General features: G+C 46.9%; 1 protein-coding gene across 1 annotated transcript; it reads left to right on the top strand.

Moving 5' to 3' along the window:
- The first annotated feature begins 258 nt into the window (after nucleotides 1-258).
- Nucleotides 259-19,530, top strand: LOC125431204 (cytochrome P450 3A9-like). The gene is given in 14 exon segments (XM_048493956.1): nucleotides 259-407; nucleotides 6,227-6,320; nucleotides 6,425-6,477; nucleotides 7,653-7,752; nucleotides 8,027-8,140; nucleotides 9,288-9,376; nucleotides 10,582-10,730; nucleotides 11,847-11,974; nucleotides 13,181-13,283; nucleotides 14,308-14,468; nucleotides 15,771-15,997; nucleotides 17,579-17,615; nucleotides 17,618-17,743; nucleotides 18,961-19,530. Coding segments are annotated over 14 exon segments (1,539 nt in total). The 5' UTR covers nucleotides 259-336; the 3' UTR covers nucleotides 19,048-19,530.
- Nucleotides 19,531-21,696: the final 2,166 nt, after the last annotated feature.

The following is a 21,696-nucleotide window of genomic DNA, read 5'->3' on the forward strand; positions in this document are numbered from 1 at the left end:
GAATTTTAAAATCCTCCAATACCTGCTGTGTTACACCGCGGCCCGCGAGTGGGTTTGTCCTTGTCATGGAAGACACACACATGGTGGTACTTTATTGAGCCATTAGACAGCTGTAGAGGTTACCTTTCACAAAGAGGCCAAATGAAGCAACCCAGCCTTTCTAGGCTGGCTTCTGGAGTTGTGTAATCATCTGACTCCTCCCCTCTTTCCCTCATATAAATCTCAATCCGATTCAGCCTTTACAAGAGCAGAGTGACTCAGAAGACAGCTGCCTGCAGCTCCAAGCACAGAAAGGGACAACCGCATCAAAGAGAGGACAACCCATCACGAGTGAAGATGGACTTCCTGCCTGCGTTTTCCCCTGGGACGTGGTTACTTCTCATTGTTCTCCTGGGCCTTCTACTGATGTATGTATTACTGCACTGCTTTGTACCCTGTGTAGTTCTACTGTTTATAATTTGTAAAGGGAAGAACCGGGGAAAGATTGTTTTTCTGCTAGTTCACTGAAGACTGTGGGAACTTTTGTAACTCAAGGTTGTCCCTGCTCTGAAGAATTTAGCTTTACGCTTAGTGAGGATTCCCTGAATCACAATTAAGATTTCCACTTTTTTATTTAAACGCTTCTGCGGTGGCATGACAAGCAAAATAGATGAATCTATTTTCATGCGTGCAAATGTTGCACCTGTTGAATACCAACTACCTCTGCAGAAGCTACTGTGGTCCGAGAGGAGAGAACTGGATGCTTTTTTAGTTTCTAAGATTTAGTGAGCGATCTGAAGTGGGCCTACTCTGAAGTAAGCCCCATTTTATTCAGTGGGGCTGCACTCCCAGACACCTGTCGACCTCCCCTAAACATTTTACAAAGGTCATATTAGGACTAAGGCCCCCTAGTTAAGTCACAGACTGCACAACTCCTATTTAATATGAAAAAAATGAAATTATTTTAAGAAGTAGAAGAGTTTGGATTTATACCCTACCTTTCTCTCCTGCAAGGAGACTCAAGGTGGCTTACAAGCTCCTTTCCCTTCCTCTCCCCACAACAGACACCTTGTGAGGCAAGTAGGGCGGAGAAAGTTCTGAGAGGACTGTGACTAGCCCAAGGTCACCCAGCAGGAATGCAGGAGTGTGAAAACACATCTGGGTCACCAGATAAGCCTCCACAGCTTAAGTGGCAGAGCAGGGAATCAACCCTGGTTCTCCAGATTAGAACCCACCTGCTCTTAACCACTACACCACGCTGACTCTCCTTCTCCACTTAGGGGCGATGGTTTGTAATATAGGATAGAACTCGACCTGGGTGACACCTAGTTATATAACTAATGATCTGTATTAATTCCAACGGTCTCTGTAGACACCTTATTTTCTTATATGTTCTATGGTAATGCAGTTAACTTTCAAAAGCAATACTGGCTGACTGAATCAAGTCACTGGTCCTTTAAGGTCCGTCTTTTCTGCTTAGACTGATGGCCGGTCTGCAGTGTATCAGGCTGAGGTTTTGCACGTAATGATCTACTATCTTGCCCCTTTTAATTGGAGATGCCAGCGATTGCACAACAGAGGAAATTCACAACTCCCCCCCCCCCCCCCCCCCCCGAAGCACTTCCTCAGTGGCTGCTGATCTATGCCCTGAATTTTAAAAAAAGTTATAGAGGCCACATCAACAGGTGGATACATTATTCATGAAGCTGGAAAGGTGAGGAAAGGTAGGAAAGAGAGAGCGGGTATGTTTCAGGCCGATAGCAGCATTCCTGACCTGGCCCAGAGGGAAAACGACAGCTTGCTAATGCTATAAACGGGCAGGTTTGCTGAAGCAGAGAAGAAACAATATTTGAAGTGATGACTCTGTGGTTGGACTTTCGCCATTCTGACCTACGCCCACAGATAACGGGGTATGGCCAGTGTCCATGGTACAAGAGAGGACCGCACCACTTCAAACTGGAGGAGGTTCTCTGCAGCCTGCTTTGGAAATCCACAGGGCCCGCACAGAAGGAAGGTGGTTGCGCTACCAAAACACACTCAGCCAGTTCTGGCTGTAGATCAGTTGGGTTTTTTTGTTTGTTTGTTTGGTGCTTTACACAGTAGTTCCTTGCTCTTAAAACATTCTGGTATTTAAAGTGCGGGAGGAATGATCCTTTCTCTAACATACCTCCAACACCCACACACCCCTTCCAGCTATTTTCAACAAAGGAAAAGAGAAAAAATAAACACTATTGACTCATGTGACCATTTATGGCTTTATAGGTTACATATTAAATTCAGTCTAGGAATATCCAGCTTCTCCAGATATTCAGGAACTACAATTCCCATCAGCCTCTGTCAGCATGGCCAATTGGCCATGCTGGTAGGGGCTGATGGGAATTGTAGTTCCTGAACATCTGGAGAGCCGCAGGTTCCCTACCCCTGAACTAGTTTAAACAATCCGTAATAACCTTCCCTGAAGCATCGCCTCGCCTGTAGCCCCATTAGAGAAGAAAGGAGCGCTGAAAACATCCCTCACCTACACCCAGGTCTCAGACTGGGATTTGCTATAGCCAGATTTGGAAACCTTCGGGTCTTACCCCTGAGTCTTGTGTAGTACCAGCATCCATAGTTCATCTTGTCGATGATAGAACTCGATTCCTGGGAGATGTCCACCCAGCCCTAGGGTGAAAAGGTAAGCCCAGATATTTAAACAGCTTAACCGAATTACCTCACAGTCCAGAAGCCATCTCAAGGGATGCCAGACCTTTGGAAAATACCACAGCTTTAGACTTAGCTTTGTTGATAGCAAGATTGTTGGTGCTGCAGTAAGGCACACGATGGTTTAGAAGTCGGCTTAAACCCACCTTTGTACGTGAAAGCAAGATAGCATCATCTGCATAATACAGGACAGGGATCTCTAAATTCCTGAGGCTGGGACCATGTGAGTCCACTCCTCTCAGATCCAGGACTAGGTCATTTAAGAAAAGATTAAACAGCGCCTGCATCCAACCAGGTGAAATCTGCTAACATTACTGCAGTGAGGGATTGTGAATAGATAGGGGTAAAATATGTGTCTGTGTATTTGTGTGTGTGTGTGCGCGTGCGCGCGCGCGGGTGGGTGGGTGGGCGGTACGCAGCTATACATTCCAGGGCAGCTACACCATAACCTGTTGACCGATTGACTCTCTGCCTCCTCTCAGTTCTGTGCGCCTGCACAGTAACGAAGCAGGAGCGGAGAAGTCCCAAGTTTGCTTTCAAAGCTACCTTTGTGGGCATTTCAGTCTCAGCCAAGAAGGGTCTGTTCCATAGACACTACCTGAATTTTCTGGATGCAGTAGTTTCATCTGGGATGTTCCAGTTTCTGCCACCATTTTTTGCAGCTCAGAGGAATGCGCAGTCATCTCCCCCCCCCTCCGAAGGCACGGCTGAAATTTGATGGAAGCGTTATTGTCATTGCATCAATTATTTCATTTCATTTCAATTTTAATTTATACCCTGCCCTATCCCCAAAGGGCTCAGGGCGGCTAACAACATAATAAAACAATAAATGTTATAATAGAATAAACGATAATTGCGAGAATAAATACATGAAGAACTAGAATTAGGAATCAAAATACTCAGATGGCGACTTAAACAACAGCAGCACTAGAACAATACATCAATTAGGCCTTCAGGGGACAAAGAAATCAATGAACTTGGAGCAGCAGCAATGAAGAGATAGCAGCAGGCTGACAATGACAACCTGCCCGGGGAAAGACATACAAGTATACCTGTGGGGTAGTGGAAAATACCATCAAGTCACAGCCAATTTGGAGGAACCGGCCGTTGGAGGGCCTTTGGAGGAACCGGCCGTTGATGGTGCCCCCGCCCTTGGCCCGGCCCTGACATCTGGCCCGGGCCCTGACATCTGGGCCAACTGTCATCTCAGACTCGCCATTCCTCCCTTTTGGAAGGGGGAGGGAATTCTTAGATTAGAATGCTGGACGCCTTCCCCCCCTTTTTTGGGGGAGGGGAGGAAATTACAATAGTAGACGATTGAACGCCATCTATTTTACTGTAATTTATTATATTTATTAGGAATGTTTTTATGGTTGTCGCTGCTTTTAAATGTTTTAATTACTTATATTGTTTTCCTTCTGCTGTACACCGCCCAGAGCCCTTCGGGGATGGGGCGGTATAAAAGCTTAAAAAAAAAAAAATTAGGGAGATCCTGCAGGGTTTTCGAGGCAAGAGGCATTTAGAAGGGATTGGCCATTGCTTGCCTCTATGAAGCAGCCCTGGAATTCCCTGGTGGTCCCCCATCAAAATACTCACCAGGTTCGACTGCGTATCCCTGGGCTGCTTATTTTAAATTTGTCCCTTATATTAATGCAGGTGTGGCAGTTAATGGGAGGAGGCTGAGTAGGAGGAAGCTCTGGAGTAGACTCCCCTTTCACTCAAGGATTTAACTATATGAAGGATTAAGGTGTTTCAAATCCCTTCGGCGTTCTCCGTAGTCACTTGGGGTTTTTCTAAAATGGCCCCTCCCTCACAATATCCTCTCCTGATCTTTCAATCACCAGCCACCTATATTCATGAAATGTTGTACACCGCTCAGAGCCCTCCGGGGGTGGGCGGTATAAAATTCAAATTATTATTATTATTATTATTATTATTATTATTATTATTATTATTATTATTATTATTATTATTATTATTATTATTAACAACAACAACAACAACAATAGCAATAGCAATAGCAATAGCAATAGCAGCAACAACAACAACAACAACAACAACAACAACAACAACAACAACAACAACAACAACAACAACAAAGACTCTGGCACAAACCAGTAAAGGTGGTCCCAGTGGTGATCGGCACACTGGGTGCAGTGCCTAAAGACCTTGGACGGCACTTAAAAACAATCGGTGCTGACAAAATCACCATATGTCAGCTGCAAAAGGCCACCCTACTCGGCTCTGCATGCTTTATTCGTCGATACATCACACAGTCCCAGATGCTTGGGAAGTGTCCGACATGTGATGTAATACAAAATCCAGCATATTGATCTTGTTTGCTGTGTATAACTGTTTTTGTATCAATAAAATAATAATAATAATAATAATAATAATAATAATAATAATAATAATAATAATAATAATAATAATAATAATAATAATAATATAAAAAACAGGAGACATGAATTTAAGATGAAGGACTGGTAATGTGTAAAATGCATGTCCCTCACAGGTCTCCTCTTCAGACCCTCTTATAAGAAAATCAGATGTACTTACAAGGTAAATTAAGTCCCCCTTTCGCTAAATAATGGACTGGACAGGCAAGACACAGGTGAACGCAAAACCATGTTTCATTCAACAGCGGGAATAAAATTTCCCAGGGGAAAACAACTCTCAACCTTCCTTTGAGGGACTGAATACTTTGTAACTGGGCCAGTCTGCGATAAACAAACACTGAGGTGAGGTTTCTCTCTCAGCGTGGTGTAGTGGTTAAGAGCATGTGCACTGTAACTGGGTTTGATTCCCCGCTCTGCCACTTGAGCTGTGGAGGCTTATCTGATGAATCACATCTCTCTCAGAGCTCTCTCAGCCCCACCTACCTCACAAGGTGTCTGTTGTGTGTGTGGGAGGGGAGGGAAAGGAGTTTGTAAGCCCCTTACAAGAGAGAAAGGGGGAATATAAATCCAAACTCTTCTTCTTCCTCCCCAGAACAGTTGCCTTAGTTTAGGAAGTCCACTGGGCCCAGCTACCAAAGCACAAGTTCCTTGCAAGGTGTAGGTTTCCCCTTTCACCTAGCAGCCTCCGGCTCTCAGAAACCGCCCAGGTAGATTTGGTGCACCCAGCTTTTTCCCAGGGTGCTCAAGCATCATCTAAATATGAGCCTTACCTCCTTAAGCTGATCTAAATCCTACCTAAAAGGCAAATAAAAATCCTGACTAAAACTGACACTCCCACTCCCTTTCTGAGAAATAGCCTTTCCTCCCCCTTTTAAAAAGGAAGCCTGCTCCCCTCCCATCCAGCGGGCTCAGATTTGCTGACAGTATCTGTGATCAAAACCCCGGAAGAGAGACAGAACGTAGCATAATGCTTATGTAAGATTCTCTGAACTGGAATTAGATTTCCACTTTTTTAAAAAAATGGAAAAGCCAAGTGTATGTAAATAATTACACATGTACAGAAATATGTATATGGAAATAAATATTCTGCCCATGAGGATTACATCCCACCTTTACTCCTTTTTTGTTATTATTTTTTAAAAACACAGATATGGAATATGGCCCTTTGGTGTGTTCACGAAATTAGGAATCCCTGGCCCGATGCCATTACCTTTCTTTGGGACCCTCTTACGGTACCGCAAAGTAAGTACCTAAAATAATCGTGCCCTACCTTTGAGCTTCTCCCTTTGGGTTTCGGTGCTGCGTTCCAGCGGTGTAATTTCTGCCTCCTTCGATGTCTTCCCCAGGGTTTCTTGAACTTTGACAGCGAATGCTACAAGAAATACGGGAAAATCTGGGGGTAAGAAATCTTTTAAATCCCAGCTTTTATTTCTCAGTATGGTCAAGGGATCAAAAAAACACCCCAAGGAAAAAGTGTTCTCAAACAACCCCTCATGTGCGATTGGGCCTCTTAGATAGGTCTCCAAACTACAGGGTAATCTGTCAACTCCAGCTATCGGGGCTCATTTAGGGCTGGCAAACCTTCGTGAAGATTGCTGAGGTCTCACTGCATGCTAGGATTTCTTCTGTGTTTACTTTAAATCGCTTTTTTTCCATTTGTAGACTTAGCTTCCAGGGTTGCTTTATCAAGAAGAATAGTGCGGAGGGGGAAGAGGACGACGTTTCCCCTCTGCTGTTTTACTTGGCCTTTCTCCCAACCCTTTTACCATGCGGGTGAAAACTTGACTGATAGTTTTCTCCCTGAGTGTGACAGGGAAGGAAAGGACCACACTTTTCCCTTTTCTATCGCACTCTCCTTGGTAGAATCTGAGCAGTTTTGTTTCCAGAAAAATAAACTGTAAGGTGCAACCGAGCCCCACAGCTGTAGAGAGCACTTTGTACTCTTACAGTCTGAGAGGAGAGGACAGGTATGCTGTTTGGGCTACCACCTGGAAAAGGGGATGTGTTGCTCATTATGACCTCAGAGCAGGTTAGCCAATCAGCAAGCAGGGACCCTTCTGTCTGCCCTATGACCTGTGGGACAGGAAGGCAACTGCAACCCACCTCAGGGTCAACAGCTCCAGCATTAGAAGCACCCTCACCATACCCCAGTATAGATTTGCATCAGGAGAAGAAGAAGAGTTTGGATTTATACCCTCCTTTCTCTCCTGTGTGTGGAGGGCTGAGAGAGCTCCAGTGACTAGCCCAAGGTCAACCAGCTGGCATGTGTTGGAGTGCACAAGCTAATTTGGTTCACCAGATAAGCCTCCACAGCTGAAGTGGCAGAGCGGGGAATCAAACCTGGTCAGAGGTGGAACAAGGGGAAACTGCACTCCAGGTGTGCGTGCGCCCTGTGCCCCTGCCACTCCCTGGAACGCCCCACTATGCCCCCTCTGTGGTCTGGCCACACCCCCTCTGCTGCTCTGCCCAGGACATCGTGCCCCACCCAGCCTCATTGGCACAATGCCACTCTGTTGGCACTACGGTTCTCCAGATTAGAGTGAACCTGACCTTCCTTACTCATTTTTACTGCAGAATTTATGATGGCCGGCAACCTCTACTCGTTGTGCTGGACACCACCATAATTAAAGCTGTACTAGTGAAAGAGTGCTACACGACTTTCACCAACCGACGGGTAGGCACCTAGCTTCTAACACTTAATTGGCATGGTGGGAGGAGGGATATTTTTGCATGCCTCTGCATAAATGCCAAAGACTGTTGGCTCATGGGCTACATTAATTCCCCAGATTGTCCAATTGCCAACTTACCCGGTGCTTACAGGAGCTTCCATCTGTACAGCTCTGAAGTCTCAACTCTGGGATCTGCCACGGGTTCAGATCCCGACACCATCACTTATCGAAAGTAACACGGTCTCCATCCCATTACATGCTTTCCTTTTGGGACTCTAGAACATAGGCTTGTTGGGAATACTGGAGAATGCCATCTCGATAGCAAAGGATGAACAGTGGAAGAGGATCCGCACCGTGCTGTCGCCGACCTTCACCAGCGGGAAGCTGAAGGAGGTAAAAAAGCATGAAATGGATGGGAAGGTCAAATTCTGGTTTACTCAGCTCTTGAGCTGGGAAATATTACTAATTCGGCTCAAACACAAGTTGCACGGCCTACTCACCGCATGCTTTATGAACCGAGAGTATGACCATGAACAGTTTCTCAGAAAGTCCCAATTTCAAACCTTATTTCAGAGTCTTATTTTAGAAGAAGAAGAGTTGGATTTATATCCCCCCTTTCTCTCCTGTAAGGAGACTCAAAGGGGCTTACAAACTCCTTTCCCTTCCCCCCTCACAACAAACACCCTGTGGGGTAGGTGGGGCTGAGAGAGCTCCGAAGAACTGTGACTAGCCCAAGGTCACCCAGCTGGCGTGTGTTGGAGTGTACAGGCTAAGCTGAATCCCCCAGATAAGCCTCCACAGATCAGGCGGCAGAGCGGGGAATCAAACCCAGTTCCTCCAGATTAGAGTACACCTGTTCTTAACCACTATGCCATTCTGCTCCTTCTGAGTCCCCTGAAGTCAGTGAGTGTAACAACAGTCTAACCATTTAGGATCGCACTAGAAATGCCTCAATTTCGCCCCCAAATCTGCTGTATGGGGATCAATGCTACAGTTCACCACACACATTCTCACATCCTAGCCTACTTTACAGGACTGTTGTGTGAGGATAAAAAGACTTCTCAGGCAGCCATGTTTGGAGGAAAGAATAACATGAATTGCTTGGGGTTCCCACTGAGAGAAAGGCAGGTGATAAAGGAAATAAACAAACAAAACTTCCACTCTAATGGAATAAACACATGAACAGATAGATGTATATAGCGTGTTACAGATCACATTAAGCCAATTTCACATGTCTGCCTCTCAGTGGAAGAAGAAAAATGATTCAGTAGAGAATGTCAAAAACGTCTCTATGAGATGCCTCACCTGGTTCCCTGTGGCCCCTTCCGCACATGCAGGATAATGCACTTTCAATCCACTTTCAATCCACTTCCACAATTGTTTGTAAGTGGATTTTGCTTCCCGCACAGCTGCAAAGTGGATTGAAAGTGGATTGAAAGTGCATTATCCTGCACGTGCGGAAGGGGCTTATAGAGTCCTTACAAGTTCTCTATGAGATACCCCACAAGCTTCTAAGATTCATCTTGTTTGTGTCTTTCAGATGTTCCCCATTATAAAACACTATGGGGAAATTCTGACCCAGAATGTACAGAAGGCTGTGGAAAGGGATGAGCCCGTGGCGGTGAAGGAGTAAGTAGCTCGACCAGAAAAAAGAAGAGTGAGAAGAGTTTGGATTTATATCCCCTGTTTCACTCCTGTAAGGAAACTCAAAGGGCCTAACAAACTCCTTTCCCTTCCCCCCCACAACAAACACCCTGTGAGGTGGGTGGGGCTGAGAGAGCTCCAAAGAACTGTGACTCGCCCATGGTCACCCAGCTGGCATGTGTTGGAGTGCACAAGCTAATCTGGTTCCCCAGATAAGCCTCCACAGCTCAAGTGGGAGAGCGGGGAATCAAACCTGGTTCTCCAGATTAGAGGGCACCTGCTCTTAACCACTATGCCAACTGTTTAATCCAGGGGTGTCAAACTTGCGGCCCTCCAGATGTTCATGAACTACAATTCCCATCAGTCCCTCCCAACATGAGCATTGGCTATGCTGGCAAGGGCTGATGGGAATTGTAGTTTATGAACATCTGGAGGGCCGCGAGTTTGACCCCTGTGGTTTAATCCATCCATTGGGGCCAACAGAAATGGCCTTTTTGCTGACACTTCTGCACGTATCTTGTCTTGACAGCCCCGTGTGGTTGCCATAAGGCAGCTGCGACTTGGCAGCGCTTTCCACAAACACCATGAGAATGGGAAAAAAGATTTTCAACAGTTCCCCATTTTAGATCCTCAGCCCCCCCCCCCCCATGCTAATTCTAGCAGGCTGTACCACCCCTAAAAAGTGCGTTGGGGGTGGTGGTGGGCAGAGCAGCTAGTGGGGAAGAGATGGAAAGTTCTAACAGTCAACAGTAGAACCATAGAGTTGGAAGAGACCCCAAGGGCCATCAAGGCCAACCCCCTGCCACGCAGGAACACACAATCAAAGAACTCCCGACAGATAGCCATTACCCTCTGCTTAAAACCCTCCAAAGAAGAGAGGGGGAGAGTCAATAAGCAGTTGCACAAACTGACAAAATGCCTGCATAAATAGCAGCCTTTTCAGCGAGCATCTAAACTGAACCACAACGGCAGAATCCCTTCCCTTAAAGGTGCCAGCACGGAGAAGGCCTTGTCTGCATTTGTCACCCTGCTTACCTCCAAAGGGAGGTGCTGAAGTGCCTCCAGTGCCCATTACAACCCATCAGCGGTTTAGTTCGGTCACAGGTTGGACAAGATAGCACGTGGGGCGACAGACAGCGCTTGCAAGACTTGCTATCTAATACAAGCTTCCACGCTCTTTCTCTCCCTAGCGTCTTCGGAGCCTACAGCATGGACGTCATCACTAGCACCGCTTTTGGCGTGAACATCGACTCCATGAACAACTCCAAAGACCCTTTTGTCAAGGAGGTCAAGAAGATGACCAAGTTCAGAGCTTTTGACCCACGCTTCATTTTGGTGTGTAAGTTCTCTTCCGATTGTCGAAAGGACTGCAAAGGTCCTCACCCCGGCAGTCAGCTGATTTTTTCGACTTTTCCAATCATGTAAAAGTATGGCCATTTCCCACAATTTTCTGTTTTCTGAAAACTTTTTGAGTCCTGACCGTGGATCTGTCAAGGTTTGGCAATATTTCGTGATGGCTGCTAACCTGGTTAGCTTTCAAAGGGGCTTGGACAGATTGATGGAGGAGAAGTCGATCTATGGCTACCAATCTTGATCCTCCTAGATCTGAGATTGCAAATGCCTTAGCAGACCAGGTGCTTGGGAGCAGCAGCAGCAGCAGAAGGCCATTGCTTTCACATCCTGCCTGTGAGCTCCCAAAGGCACCTGGAGGGCCACTGCGAGTAGCAGAGTGCTGGACTAGGTGGACTCTGGTCTGATCCAGCAGGCTCTTTCTTATGTTCTTATGTTTGTGATTTTAGAATTTTTGGTGTTTTGGGATCTTGGCTGCAGACCTGTGAAAGCTTGGCTGTTTTTCTTTATTTATGCCATTTTGTAACTTTTAGAGTGTTGACTGAATAGTTTGCTGTTTATTTCGACATCTGGTTTCCCCCCCCCACATCCTGACTGTGGATCTGTAAAAGTTTAGCCATTTTCTCTCTCTTTTTGAGATTTCGAGTCCTGAAAGTTGGCTATCAAAATTTGAGCTCAGCCGGGACTGCGACTGGTTAAGTCACTGCAGAAAATAAATGTCCCTCCTTAACTGATTTAACTATATTGGCCCACTAACCACACAGCAAACTTTGAAGCCTTCCAGTGGAAGAGATATTTAAGTTGAAGGAAAGCTCTTTAGACTGGACAATTGTCCTCCATCGTGAAGTTTGATACAGGCTGCCGTGTGTTGGCCAACGGGCAGTGTAGTAGTCCAGGTCACTCTTTTGACTGGGCCACATGTATGTCTGAATTTAGTGCTTTCATTTCCTTAGTGAACTGGCCAAGGGTTAGGTGGGTTACGGGACTGACATGACTGTTATCCTTTCAAACTCTGTACACTTGCAGGCCCTGGAAGTCTCCCTCGCAGGAGGCAAAAGATCAGGGAAGAAGTTTCTTTTCACACGGAGTTTCTCTCCCTTTACAGTTACGTTCCCATTCTTCATTCCTATCCTTAAGAGAATGAACGTGAACTTCTTCTCTCAAGAAGCTGTGGACTTCTTCACAAGATCAGTTAAAAAAATTAAGGAAGAACGGCAAAAACAAGGCAAAGGGGTAAGAACCCCACCCCCCCCCGATTTCAGCATCAAACATTTTTGGCACAAAATAACAGGGTCCTGATGCAAAATAATAATAATAATAATAATAATAATAATAATAATAATAATAATAATAATAATAATAATAATAATAATAATAATAATAATAATAATAATAAGAAGAAGAAGAAGAAGAAGAAGAAGAAGAAGAAGAAGAAGAAGAAGAAGAAGAAGAAGAAGAAGAAGAAGAAGAAGAAGAAGAAGAAGAAGAGTTGGATGTATAGCTCCCCTTTTCTCCTGTAGGAGTCTCAAAGGGGCTTACAATCTCCTTTCCCTTCCCATCCCCACAACAAACACCCTGTGAGGTAGGTGGGGCTGGAGTAGAGTCTCAAGAACTCTTGACTCAGGCCGACAAGGTCACCCAGCTAGCGGTAAGGTTGGAGTGTGTACAGGCTGAAGACCCCTGAATCCCCCAGATAAGTCTCCATAACTCAGGCAGCAGAGTGGGGAATCAAACCCGGTTTCTCCAGATTAGAGTGCACCTGCTCTTAACCACTACGCCACTGCTGCCCCTGGCGCTCCGCTGTGCTCCCAGTCCTGACTGGTACCTTGTTTTGTGAGGTTTGTTTCAAGCAGGCCTTCTTCTGTTTAAGAGCAGAGCCAGATGTAGCCAGTCAGATGTGACATGGAGGGCAAATGGAACGAATTCACAGTGAGGACACAGTTGCTGTTCCCAGATTTTTTTTTTAAAAAAAATAAGTATCCTTGAAGCCCACAATAACAAAATAAGTGGCCTGGAAGCGGTAGCTGATTAGGACAACTGGGAAGATTATCCTGGAGACGGCTGCTGACGGGTCCCAAGCTAAAAAAGGCAAACAGCCGCAAAATGGCCGAATGTTTTCACCCCTGTTCTTGTACCCACTGAAAAGGAACCAAAAATAGTGCAAGGAGAAGGGGTAAGGATTTGCAACAGCATATCCCCTCACAAGTTTCTGTCCTGATTAGACTCTAAGGAAAAAAAACCAACAACTGGAGCAGACTGAGGTATCTTTTGTCCAGGATTCCACTTCAGAGGGCCGTTTTGCAAGCTCACAAGCAAAGGGAGGGTAAACCATCTCGGCATGCAGAGGCCCCATTTAGCTACCACAGTGGACAGCTGTCAATCGGCCTGTCGTTTTTTCTCCAGTTCATCTCCGCACTGACCCTTTCATTCTGCTTTCAGACCAGGGTGGATTTCCTGCAGCTGCTGATAGACTCCCAAGGCTCCAACAGCAACGGCGTCGACGGCCATCAACAGAGCAATGGGGTGGAGCATTCATTCAAAGGTAACAACATAAAATTCACCCCGAGAACTAGGGTGTTGTGGGTTTTCCGGGTTGTACGGCCGAGTTCCAGTAGCATTTTCTTCTGGCGTTTCGCCTGCAACTGTGGCTGGCATCTTCAGAGGATTTCTGAAGATGCCAGCCGCAGATGCAGGTGAAATGTCAGGAGAAAATGCTACTGGAACACGGCCACACAACCTGGAAAACCCACAACACCGTAGTGATTGTGCCCGTGAAAGCCTTCGACAATACACCCCTAGAACGCAAACTTTCGGGGAAGAACAGCAGCCATCCAGTTCTCACAATACACACAAAGTGGAAAGATACATTCAGGGAATGATCCAGTATATATTTGGCGGGACAGCAACGTCAGTGGAGTGGCACCATGCCTATGGTCGCAGCTGTATTGTCGCTCTAGTTTTGCCCATAGCTGCCAAGCAGGTCACAAGCGGAAGGAGAGAATTCCCTTTTTGCACGTCCCTTTCTACTGGGGCTAACGCAACTCTCGGATGGCCCCTGCCCGGGGGTGCTCTAAATCCTTTGCAATCAGTTCTCATTCCCAACTTGGCAATACATGTTTAACACTCCTTTGATTAGTGCTGAGGGAATCCACAAAGCAACTTTGGCAGGACATCAAGTTTTCTTTGGCATGTTCAGCAAACACTGACCAACAATACCTGCAAAACAAATCTCTGCTCTAGGCGTTAGCTGGAAAGTGGTTTTCTAAAGACCAAGGGAGGATTATAAACAAAACAAGGAATGGCATGTGACTGTGGGGAGGGAGGGACAAAGTCACAATCGTAAGATAGACTTTTGTCCTAAACAGTGGCCCAAGAAACTTGGAAGCGTTTTCTCGGTATGTTCTCTGCATTTGAAAGAATCACAGAGAACAATATGGTCTGGGCCCCACACTCTGCTGCAGTTCTATGTAGGGCAAACACACTCAAATACTTGCATATAATGTCACGGCACAAAAATGCACATGTGAGGATTGGGTTTCACCTTTCCTGCCTCTGTCTGTTCATAGGGCTGACGGACGTCGAACTTCTGGCTCAATCGATCATCTTCATTTTTGCTGGATATGAGCCCACGAGCAATTCTCTTGGTTACGTGGCCTACCTCTTGGCCACTCACCCCGACGTCCAACAGAAGCTCCTTGACGAGATTGACACGGTTCTCCCCAACAAGGTAGGCACAACGAAAGTAGTCCATTGTCTCTCTTGGGGTGTCTCTCCTTGGGTTTCCAAAAAGAGAGCCAGTGTGGTGTAGTGGTTAAGGGCAGGTGCACTCTAATCTGGAGAATTGGGTTTGATCCCCCGCTCTGCCACTTGACCTGTGGAGTGCACTGCAACACACGCCAGCTGGGTGACCTTGGGCTAGTCACAGTTCTTCAGAGCTCTCTCATTCCCACCCATTTCACAGGGTGTTTGTTGTTGGGGGGCGGCGGGGAAGGGAAAGGAGTTTGTAAGCCCCTTTGAGTCTCCTTACAGGAGAGAAAGGGGGGATATAAATCCAACTCTTCTTCTTCTCCTCCCCCAGTTTGCCTCCATCAACAACACTCATCAACCCCGCCACAAATGCAGTCCTTCAAAAGCTTTGAATAGGGCCAGAGATACTACAAATGGTCTGGAATTAACCAAAAGTAATGCTTTTAGGGGCCAATTTCAAATTGGTCAAAGTGGCCCTCCCCGGCTCTTTTTAGAATCCCCCGGTCCTTTTAAAGAAAATGTCCCCTTCTCACACATGAAAAGAATCCTTCTAAAAACACAAGAAAATATTAAACACATTTTAACAATTCTAAAGATAAATGAATGGCTGGCTAGAAGCCTACCTCCCACACATTGTGAGCCTTCCAGGGTGTCTAAACGCCCTTAGGGTGTTTTCCCACTTACCTTCTGCCCCGCACTGGTCCCCCGGCACTCCCCTACTTACAGTGGGCGGCGCATAACGAAAGCCGGCCTCGGGATGCTGCCGCTGTCAATGGCCACCTTCCAGCACGCTGCAGAATTCCTGGCGCTCTTCAAAACGGTGCCTTTTGATGACCCCACGCAGAGCGCGGGGTCATGGGGAAGCCCGGGCACACGCCAGAAATGACGCGCGCTGAGAGTAGCGCACGGCATAGGGGGCTATGAGTAAGTGGGGAAACGCTCTAAGACTACAGATTAAGCATGGTTTCTCTTCCCAATGGTTCCCTGAAGTTTTCACATGTTGCTGTAAAAATGGCAGAAGAGTATTATCCACCCTGAGTTTCTCTGAGAGGTGAGGCTTGGCAGTGTGTGTGCTACTGGGTTTAGTTTGTACTGAATAAGAATGCAACTAAGTAATGGTTGACGAGCAGTTCCAACATTTTTGAGTGTGCCGTAGGTTACATAGCCAGGATGTGTGTGTGTGTGTGTGTGTGTGTGTGTGTGAACAGGGACAGAATGAGCGAATGAACCCCACAGAGGCTCTTCCAAGTATGATGATTGTTCACCTTTGTCATCCCCAAAGGCCCCACTCACATATGACGCTATCATGCAAATGGAGTATCTCGACATGGTGATCAATGAAACGCAGCGGCTGTATCCCCTCGGAGGACGGCTCGAAAGGATCTGCAAGAGAGATGTCGAAATAAACGGCGTGACTATTCTGAAAGGCATGTCGGTGGTCATCCCACCTTACATTCTCCACCGGGATCCAGAGAACTGGCCAGAGCCAGAGGAGTTTAGACCTGAGAGGTAACAATATTTTGCTGATTCACACATTACAGGGTCCAGAGGTTGGGTCTAGGGTCCCCATTTGTTGTCAGCTTTGCTTGGGCCCCGATTTTGATTGGGGCGATGGATACTCCAGTTTTGTGGTGCTGGTGGAAAGTTCCATCAAGTCACAGGTGACTTGTAGTGACCTCTGGACAAGCTGGAACGGGTCCAGAGGAGGGCAACCAAAGTGGTCAAAGGTCTGGAGTCCATGCCCCGCGAGGAGAGACTTCGGGAGCTGGGGATGCTTAGTTTGGTGAAGAGAAGGTTGAGAGGTGATGTGATAGCCCTGTTTAGATATGTGAAGGGATGTCATGTTGGTGAGGGAGCAAGCAAGTTCCAGAGACTAGAACCAGGAGTCATGGGAACTTCAAGGAGAAGGAAAAGAGATGCCACCTGAACATCAGGAAAAACTTCCTGACAGTCAGGGCTGTTTGACAGGGGAATGCACTGTCTCGGAATGTGGTGGAGCCTCCTTCTTGGGAGGTTTTTAAAGAGAGGCTGGATGGCCATCTGTCAGGAGTGCTTTGATTGTGCGTTCCTGCATTGCAGGGGGTTGGACTTGATGGCTCTCGGGGCCTCTTCCAACTCTATGGTTGTAGGGTTTTCAAGGTAAGAAATGACCAGAGGTGATTTGCCATTGCCTGCTTCTGCATAGCAACCCTGGCCCTTCTTGGTGGCTTCCCATCCAAGTACTAACCAGGGTTGACCCTGGTTAGGTTCTGTGATCTGATGACAGCAGGTTGGCCTGGGCCATGCTGGTCAAGGTTCAGGATCATGGCTCTGATCCGAAGTGAACTCTCCCTGCCAATGGGAACATTTTTGACAGCCAGCATGGTATAGGGGTGAAGAGTCATGGACTCTGATCTGGAGAACTGGGTTTGATTCCCCACTTCTCCACATAAGCAGCAGATTCTTATCTTGTGAACTCCATCCATGGAGGTGGTGATGGCCACTAACCTGGATAGCTTTCAAAGGGGCTTGGACAGATTGATGGAGGAGAAGTCGATCTATGGCTACCAATCTTGATCCTCTTTGATCTGAGATTGCAAATGCCTTAGCAGACCAGGTGCTCGGGAGCAACAGCCGCAGAAGGCCATTGCTTTCACATCCTGCCTGTGAGCTCCCCAAGGCACCTGGTGGGCCACTGCAAGTAGCAGAGAGCTGGACTAGATGGACTCTGGTCTGATCCAGCTGGCTTGTTCTTATGTTCTTATGACTTGTTTTCCTGCTCCTCCCCATGAAGCCCGCTGGGTGATCTTGGGGTAGTCACAGTTCTCTGAGAACTGCCTCAGCCCTACCAACCTCACAAGGTGTCTATTGTGGGGAGAGGAAGGAGTTTATTTTTATTAGAAAGGAGTTTGTAAGGAGTTTGTGAGGAGGAGTTTGAGCCTCCTCACAGGAGAGAAAGGCGGGGTATACATCCAAATTCTTCTTCTTCTGATCCAATGAATTTGTTGAATACTGTAAAAAGTTTAATTCTGTAAGGTTTAGGTTACTGCTTAGACCTCTAGCTCCTTGGAGCAGTCTTTCATTTCTATTGCCTGGGTCAAATGCAATCAGGTTCAGCAAAGAGAACCGAGATAACATCGATCCGGTGACACGTACCTGCCCTTCGGAGCTGGTCCCCGCAACTGCATCGGCTTGAGGTTCGCGATGGTCACGATGAAAGTGGCGATTGCTATTCTGCTGCAGCACTTCACCTTCAAAACCTGCAAAGAGACACAGGTGAGCGTCCCTGAATGGAGGCAAACGGTCAAGTTTTATGAACTAAAAGGAACCTCGGGCAAATTCAGGAACAGGAGCGCAACCCGACACAGCATTTCACACCAGACAATTCCAGATAATTTAAGTGTCCATCTTGAACACAGAATGTCCCGGCTTCAGTCCCTCAGGTGGCGGATGGGGTTTAAAAAAAGTTACTAGAGGGCCACTCCCAGTATGAGTAGACCACAAACTTGATAGACCAAGCTTCAGACTCCGTGTAAGGCAGTGCCGACACCCTTTTAATTGTTGCAACAGAGACAAAAAAATTAAAATGGTGTTGCCTGTTGCCTAAGTTGGCGTACACGTAATGATATATGCACCTTCCCTGAATGTCATTGCTGCTTGAGGGAAGTAACTAAAGGCCTCCTTGCCATTCCTGGAATAAATGAAAGTACAACACACTTGTGTGGGGAAAAGTTGGCCATAGCCATTTTATTAACAAAAATTGGTTCAAGGTAAACAAAGCGTAAGGCGCAGCATGAGGGTCTGATCTGTGTGCTGGGCAGCACGAGTGCTGTCCCCCAGACACCTAAATTTTTCTCAGCACGCCTGCTGATTAAAAATTATCACACACTGGAGCAGCTGTGAGATTCCAGATGGGCGGTTGCCACTTCCTGAAGACTCAGCTGCCAGGGGCGCAAGCCATAGATGCCCACGTCTGGGCAGGTTACCCCTTGGCTTGCTCCACCCCAAATCTCATAAGGAGGTTCCAATAAAGCGGGTATTTTACCCACTGACACCAAGCTAAAGATCAGTCCCTCCGGCAAATGGGGAGGTTGTAGGCCAGGCCCAGCCTTATAAAGGCTGCCTAGGCCCACCTCCCCACCAACATCAGGGCGCCCAGCATCACTGCTTGGCGCCCAAGGGCCCGGAAAAACCTCATGAGCACTTGGAAGCTCGCAAGGCCACCAGGGAAGGCGGCAGCCACCAAGGAGGCTGCCCCTTCCCCATCAGCAATGGCGGCCGTGGTTAGTCACGGCTGCTTCTTTAAGGTGATTTCTCTCAAAATATATTTATTGAGACCAAGAAAACCTGAGAGTTAGCATACCACACTTCCACTCACGTCCATCTGGAAGGCCGGTTGTTCGTTGGGGTAGTTGGTTGGTTAGCGGGAAAAGAAATATTCTGTTGCCTCCTGGTTTACACACAGTTTCTTGCTGTATCTTTCACTGCTGCAGATACCCCTGGAGCTGAGCGACCAGGTATTCCTCCTGCCAAAGGACCCGATTGTTTTGAAATTAGCGCCACGAAGAAAACAAGAATGAGGCCTGCGTGTGTTTTCCACGCCTCTGTCAAGGATGTGAACTGTGGAGAACTTGTATCGTGCCCGAGGCAGATTCTATGAAGAGAAATTCAATTTGTTTGGAAGACAGTGTCTAGATATCTGCGGACAGACTGATAGATGTTTTTACCTTTCCTAATGGATGAGTCAAAATTATTTCTGATTAAGGCTTATGTACACTAAACATACCTCAGATCAAGTGGCTTCCAACAATGAGACACCCCTTTTTCTATTGCTGTCCTCATATGCTGGGTCTCATATACTGGTACTGATCTGATTTTTTAATGGTGGTTGAAGGATAGATTGAGGTATCTAATGTGGCCTCATGTTTACCTGCTGTGCTCATTTCAAAAATAATATTCCCTCCTCCCAGCATATTTAGTGGTTAAGAGCAGGTGGATTCTAATCTGGAGAACCGGGTTTGATTCCCCGCTCCTCCACGTGAGCGGTGGACTCTGATCTGGTGAACTGGATTTGTTTTCCTGCTCCTCCACAGTGACCTTGGGCCAGTCACAGTTCTCTCTGAACTCTCTCAGCCCCCCGCCTACCTCACAAGGGGTCTGTTGTGGGGAGAGGAAGGGAAAGGAGTTTGTAACTCTTCTTCTTCACTCAGACTTCTTCACTCAGACTTCACTCAGACTTTTCAGAATCTGTCCTTCTAATTGTTGCTTCTTCTACCAGTGGGGGAAGCCTCTTGTTTCATTTGGCAGCCCCTCAGCAAGCCCTCCTTCCCAACCCAGGCTCAAATTGTTTTTCATTCTTTGTATGTATTTTTGCCCTTTGCTTCAATGAGTGTGTGTTTCGTGTCAGGGGATGGTGGTTTCAAAATGCGATTCTTTTCCCCGTTAAGAATGTTTCAATTTGTCAGCCGGCTCGGTGACCTTTGTGAGGGCAGAAAGGTGAGATGTAACTTTTGTAAAATGAAATAAAAAATAAAATAAAACAAATAATCGGGTCCTCCAGCAGCTACATCATAGTGCAGGGATGTCCAACTTTGACCCTCCAGATGTTCATGGACTACGATTCCCAGCAGCCTCTGCTAGCTGGTGGGCCAGAGTTGGACGCCACTGCCACAGGGGGACATCTTGTTCTGCGGTTTCAGCTACCTTTGCTGAAGAAGCAAGTGTTCTGAAGAAGTGTACAGTTGTGTTAGCCATCAACCTGCAAGGCAGTGGGAGTTTGGGAGGCGACTGTTATTCTTCACCAATCTCTCATTGATTTGTACTGTAAGGTCACTGCAAGGGCCCAGGAAGAGATCCTACTGAGATATGGTCACCTCCTATCAATTATGCTGCTCCGCAGAACCCCAAATGCGATCCATCACCCATATCCTCCCAGCCCTGTCAATACCAGATTTTGAGGCTAGATTTGAGTCGCTGAGATGCCCCGGCCAACTCCTGCAAGAAGTGCTTCCGAGCATCCCCGCATAGCGGAAGCTGTCCAATATTATGACCTAAAAGAATTTTAGGCAAATTCAGGACAAGGAGCACGATTTGCACAACTTCGCCAGTTCAGCAAGGAGAACAAAGGTCGAATCCCCACTTGAAATTTGCATGCAGATCCAAACCTATTTGTTGTGAAACCGTGTCCTCTTCATCGGAGTTTCTCCCTCCGCACCACAGCAAGCACACAGCAGACACATCTGGTTGCAGAACTCTTAGCAATCCCCACTACCAGGCGAGCTCGCTTTACCGGCCTACCCTGATTGGCTGGTGTGCCTTGATGGGGTGGGACCTTTTCCCACTGTGGAAACGTACATTGTAGGAGCATGATCAAAAAACCGAGTGTGTAAAAGTTTAACGTTTAACTGTTTAACTGTGCAAACAGTTACTCATTATCTGTGTAAACCATTAATGATTCAAAGTTACATGTTTGACTTTTCAACGTTTGCGTCCCCTTCTGCTGGCCGATTGCAAAAGCAAAAACGAAACCAAGGAAAGGCTGTGCGCACATCGCAGCGCTGACTGGTTGCCCGAATTCCGCATCACACTCCAGGGCGGGAAACAAGTCAGGTTTTCAACCCTCATCCCTCCCCTCAGATCAGCTCTGAACCGTGTTAATGGGGTCTATGCCACTTGCAACCAGGTTCTGCCGGAACGCGGATTAACGGGGAAAACGAGTGCCAGAAACGGAATCTGCCACGCAAGCAATGGGGAGGTCGTCCCTCAAACCTGGTTAGTTTATGTTCTGAAACCTGGCTAAGACGGTAGTGGGGATTCAACTAAAGAGAACATTCATCCTTACACATACCTTCCATTTGGAGCTGGTCCCCGGAACTGCATCGGGATGAGATTTGGGTCGGTCACGGTGGAAGTGGCCGCTGCAATTCTCCTCCGGCACTTCACCTTCAAAGCCTGCAAAGAAACCAGGTTGAGTGTCCCCAGATGGAGGAAATTGTCAGGTTTTACAAGCAAATTAATTGGAGGCAAAGTCAAGACAAGGAGTGAGACCGGCAAAGGTTTACCTGAAACTCTAGAGAGCCACTGACAGGCCACGTAGAAAATGACCTTGATAGACATAAAGCAGCTTCAAACATTCTTTTTGGAGCCAGCCTGGCGTAGTGGTTAAGAGCAGGTGGATTCTAATATGGAGAACAGGGTTTGATTCCCCACTCCTCCACCTGAGTGGCAGA

This window comes from Sphaerodactylus townsendi, linkage group LG04, assembly GCF_021028975.2.
Source record: "Sphaerodactylus townsendi isolate TG3544 linkage group LG04, MPM_Stown_v2.3, whole genome shotgun sequence".
Lineage (NCBI taxonomy): Eukaryota > Metazoa > Chordata > Lepidosauria > Squamata > Sphaerodactylidae > Sphaerodactylus > Sphaerodactylus townsendi.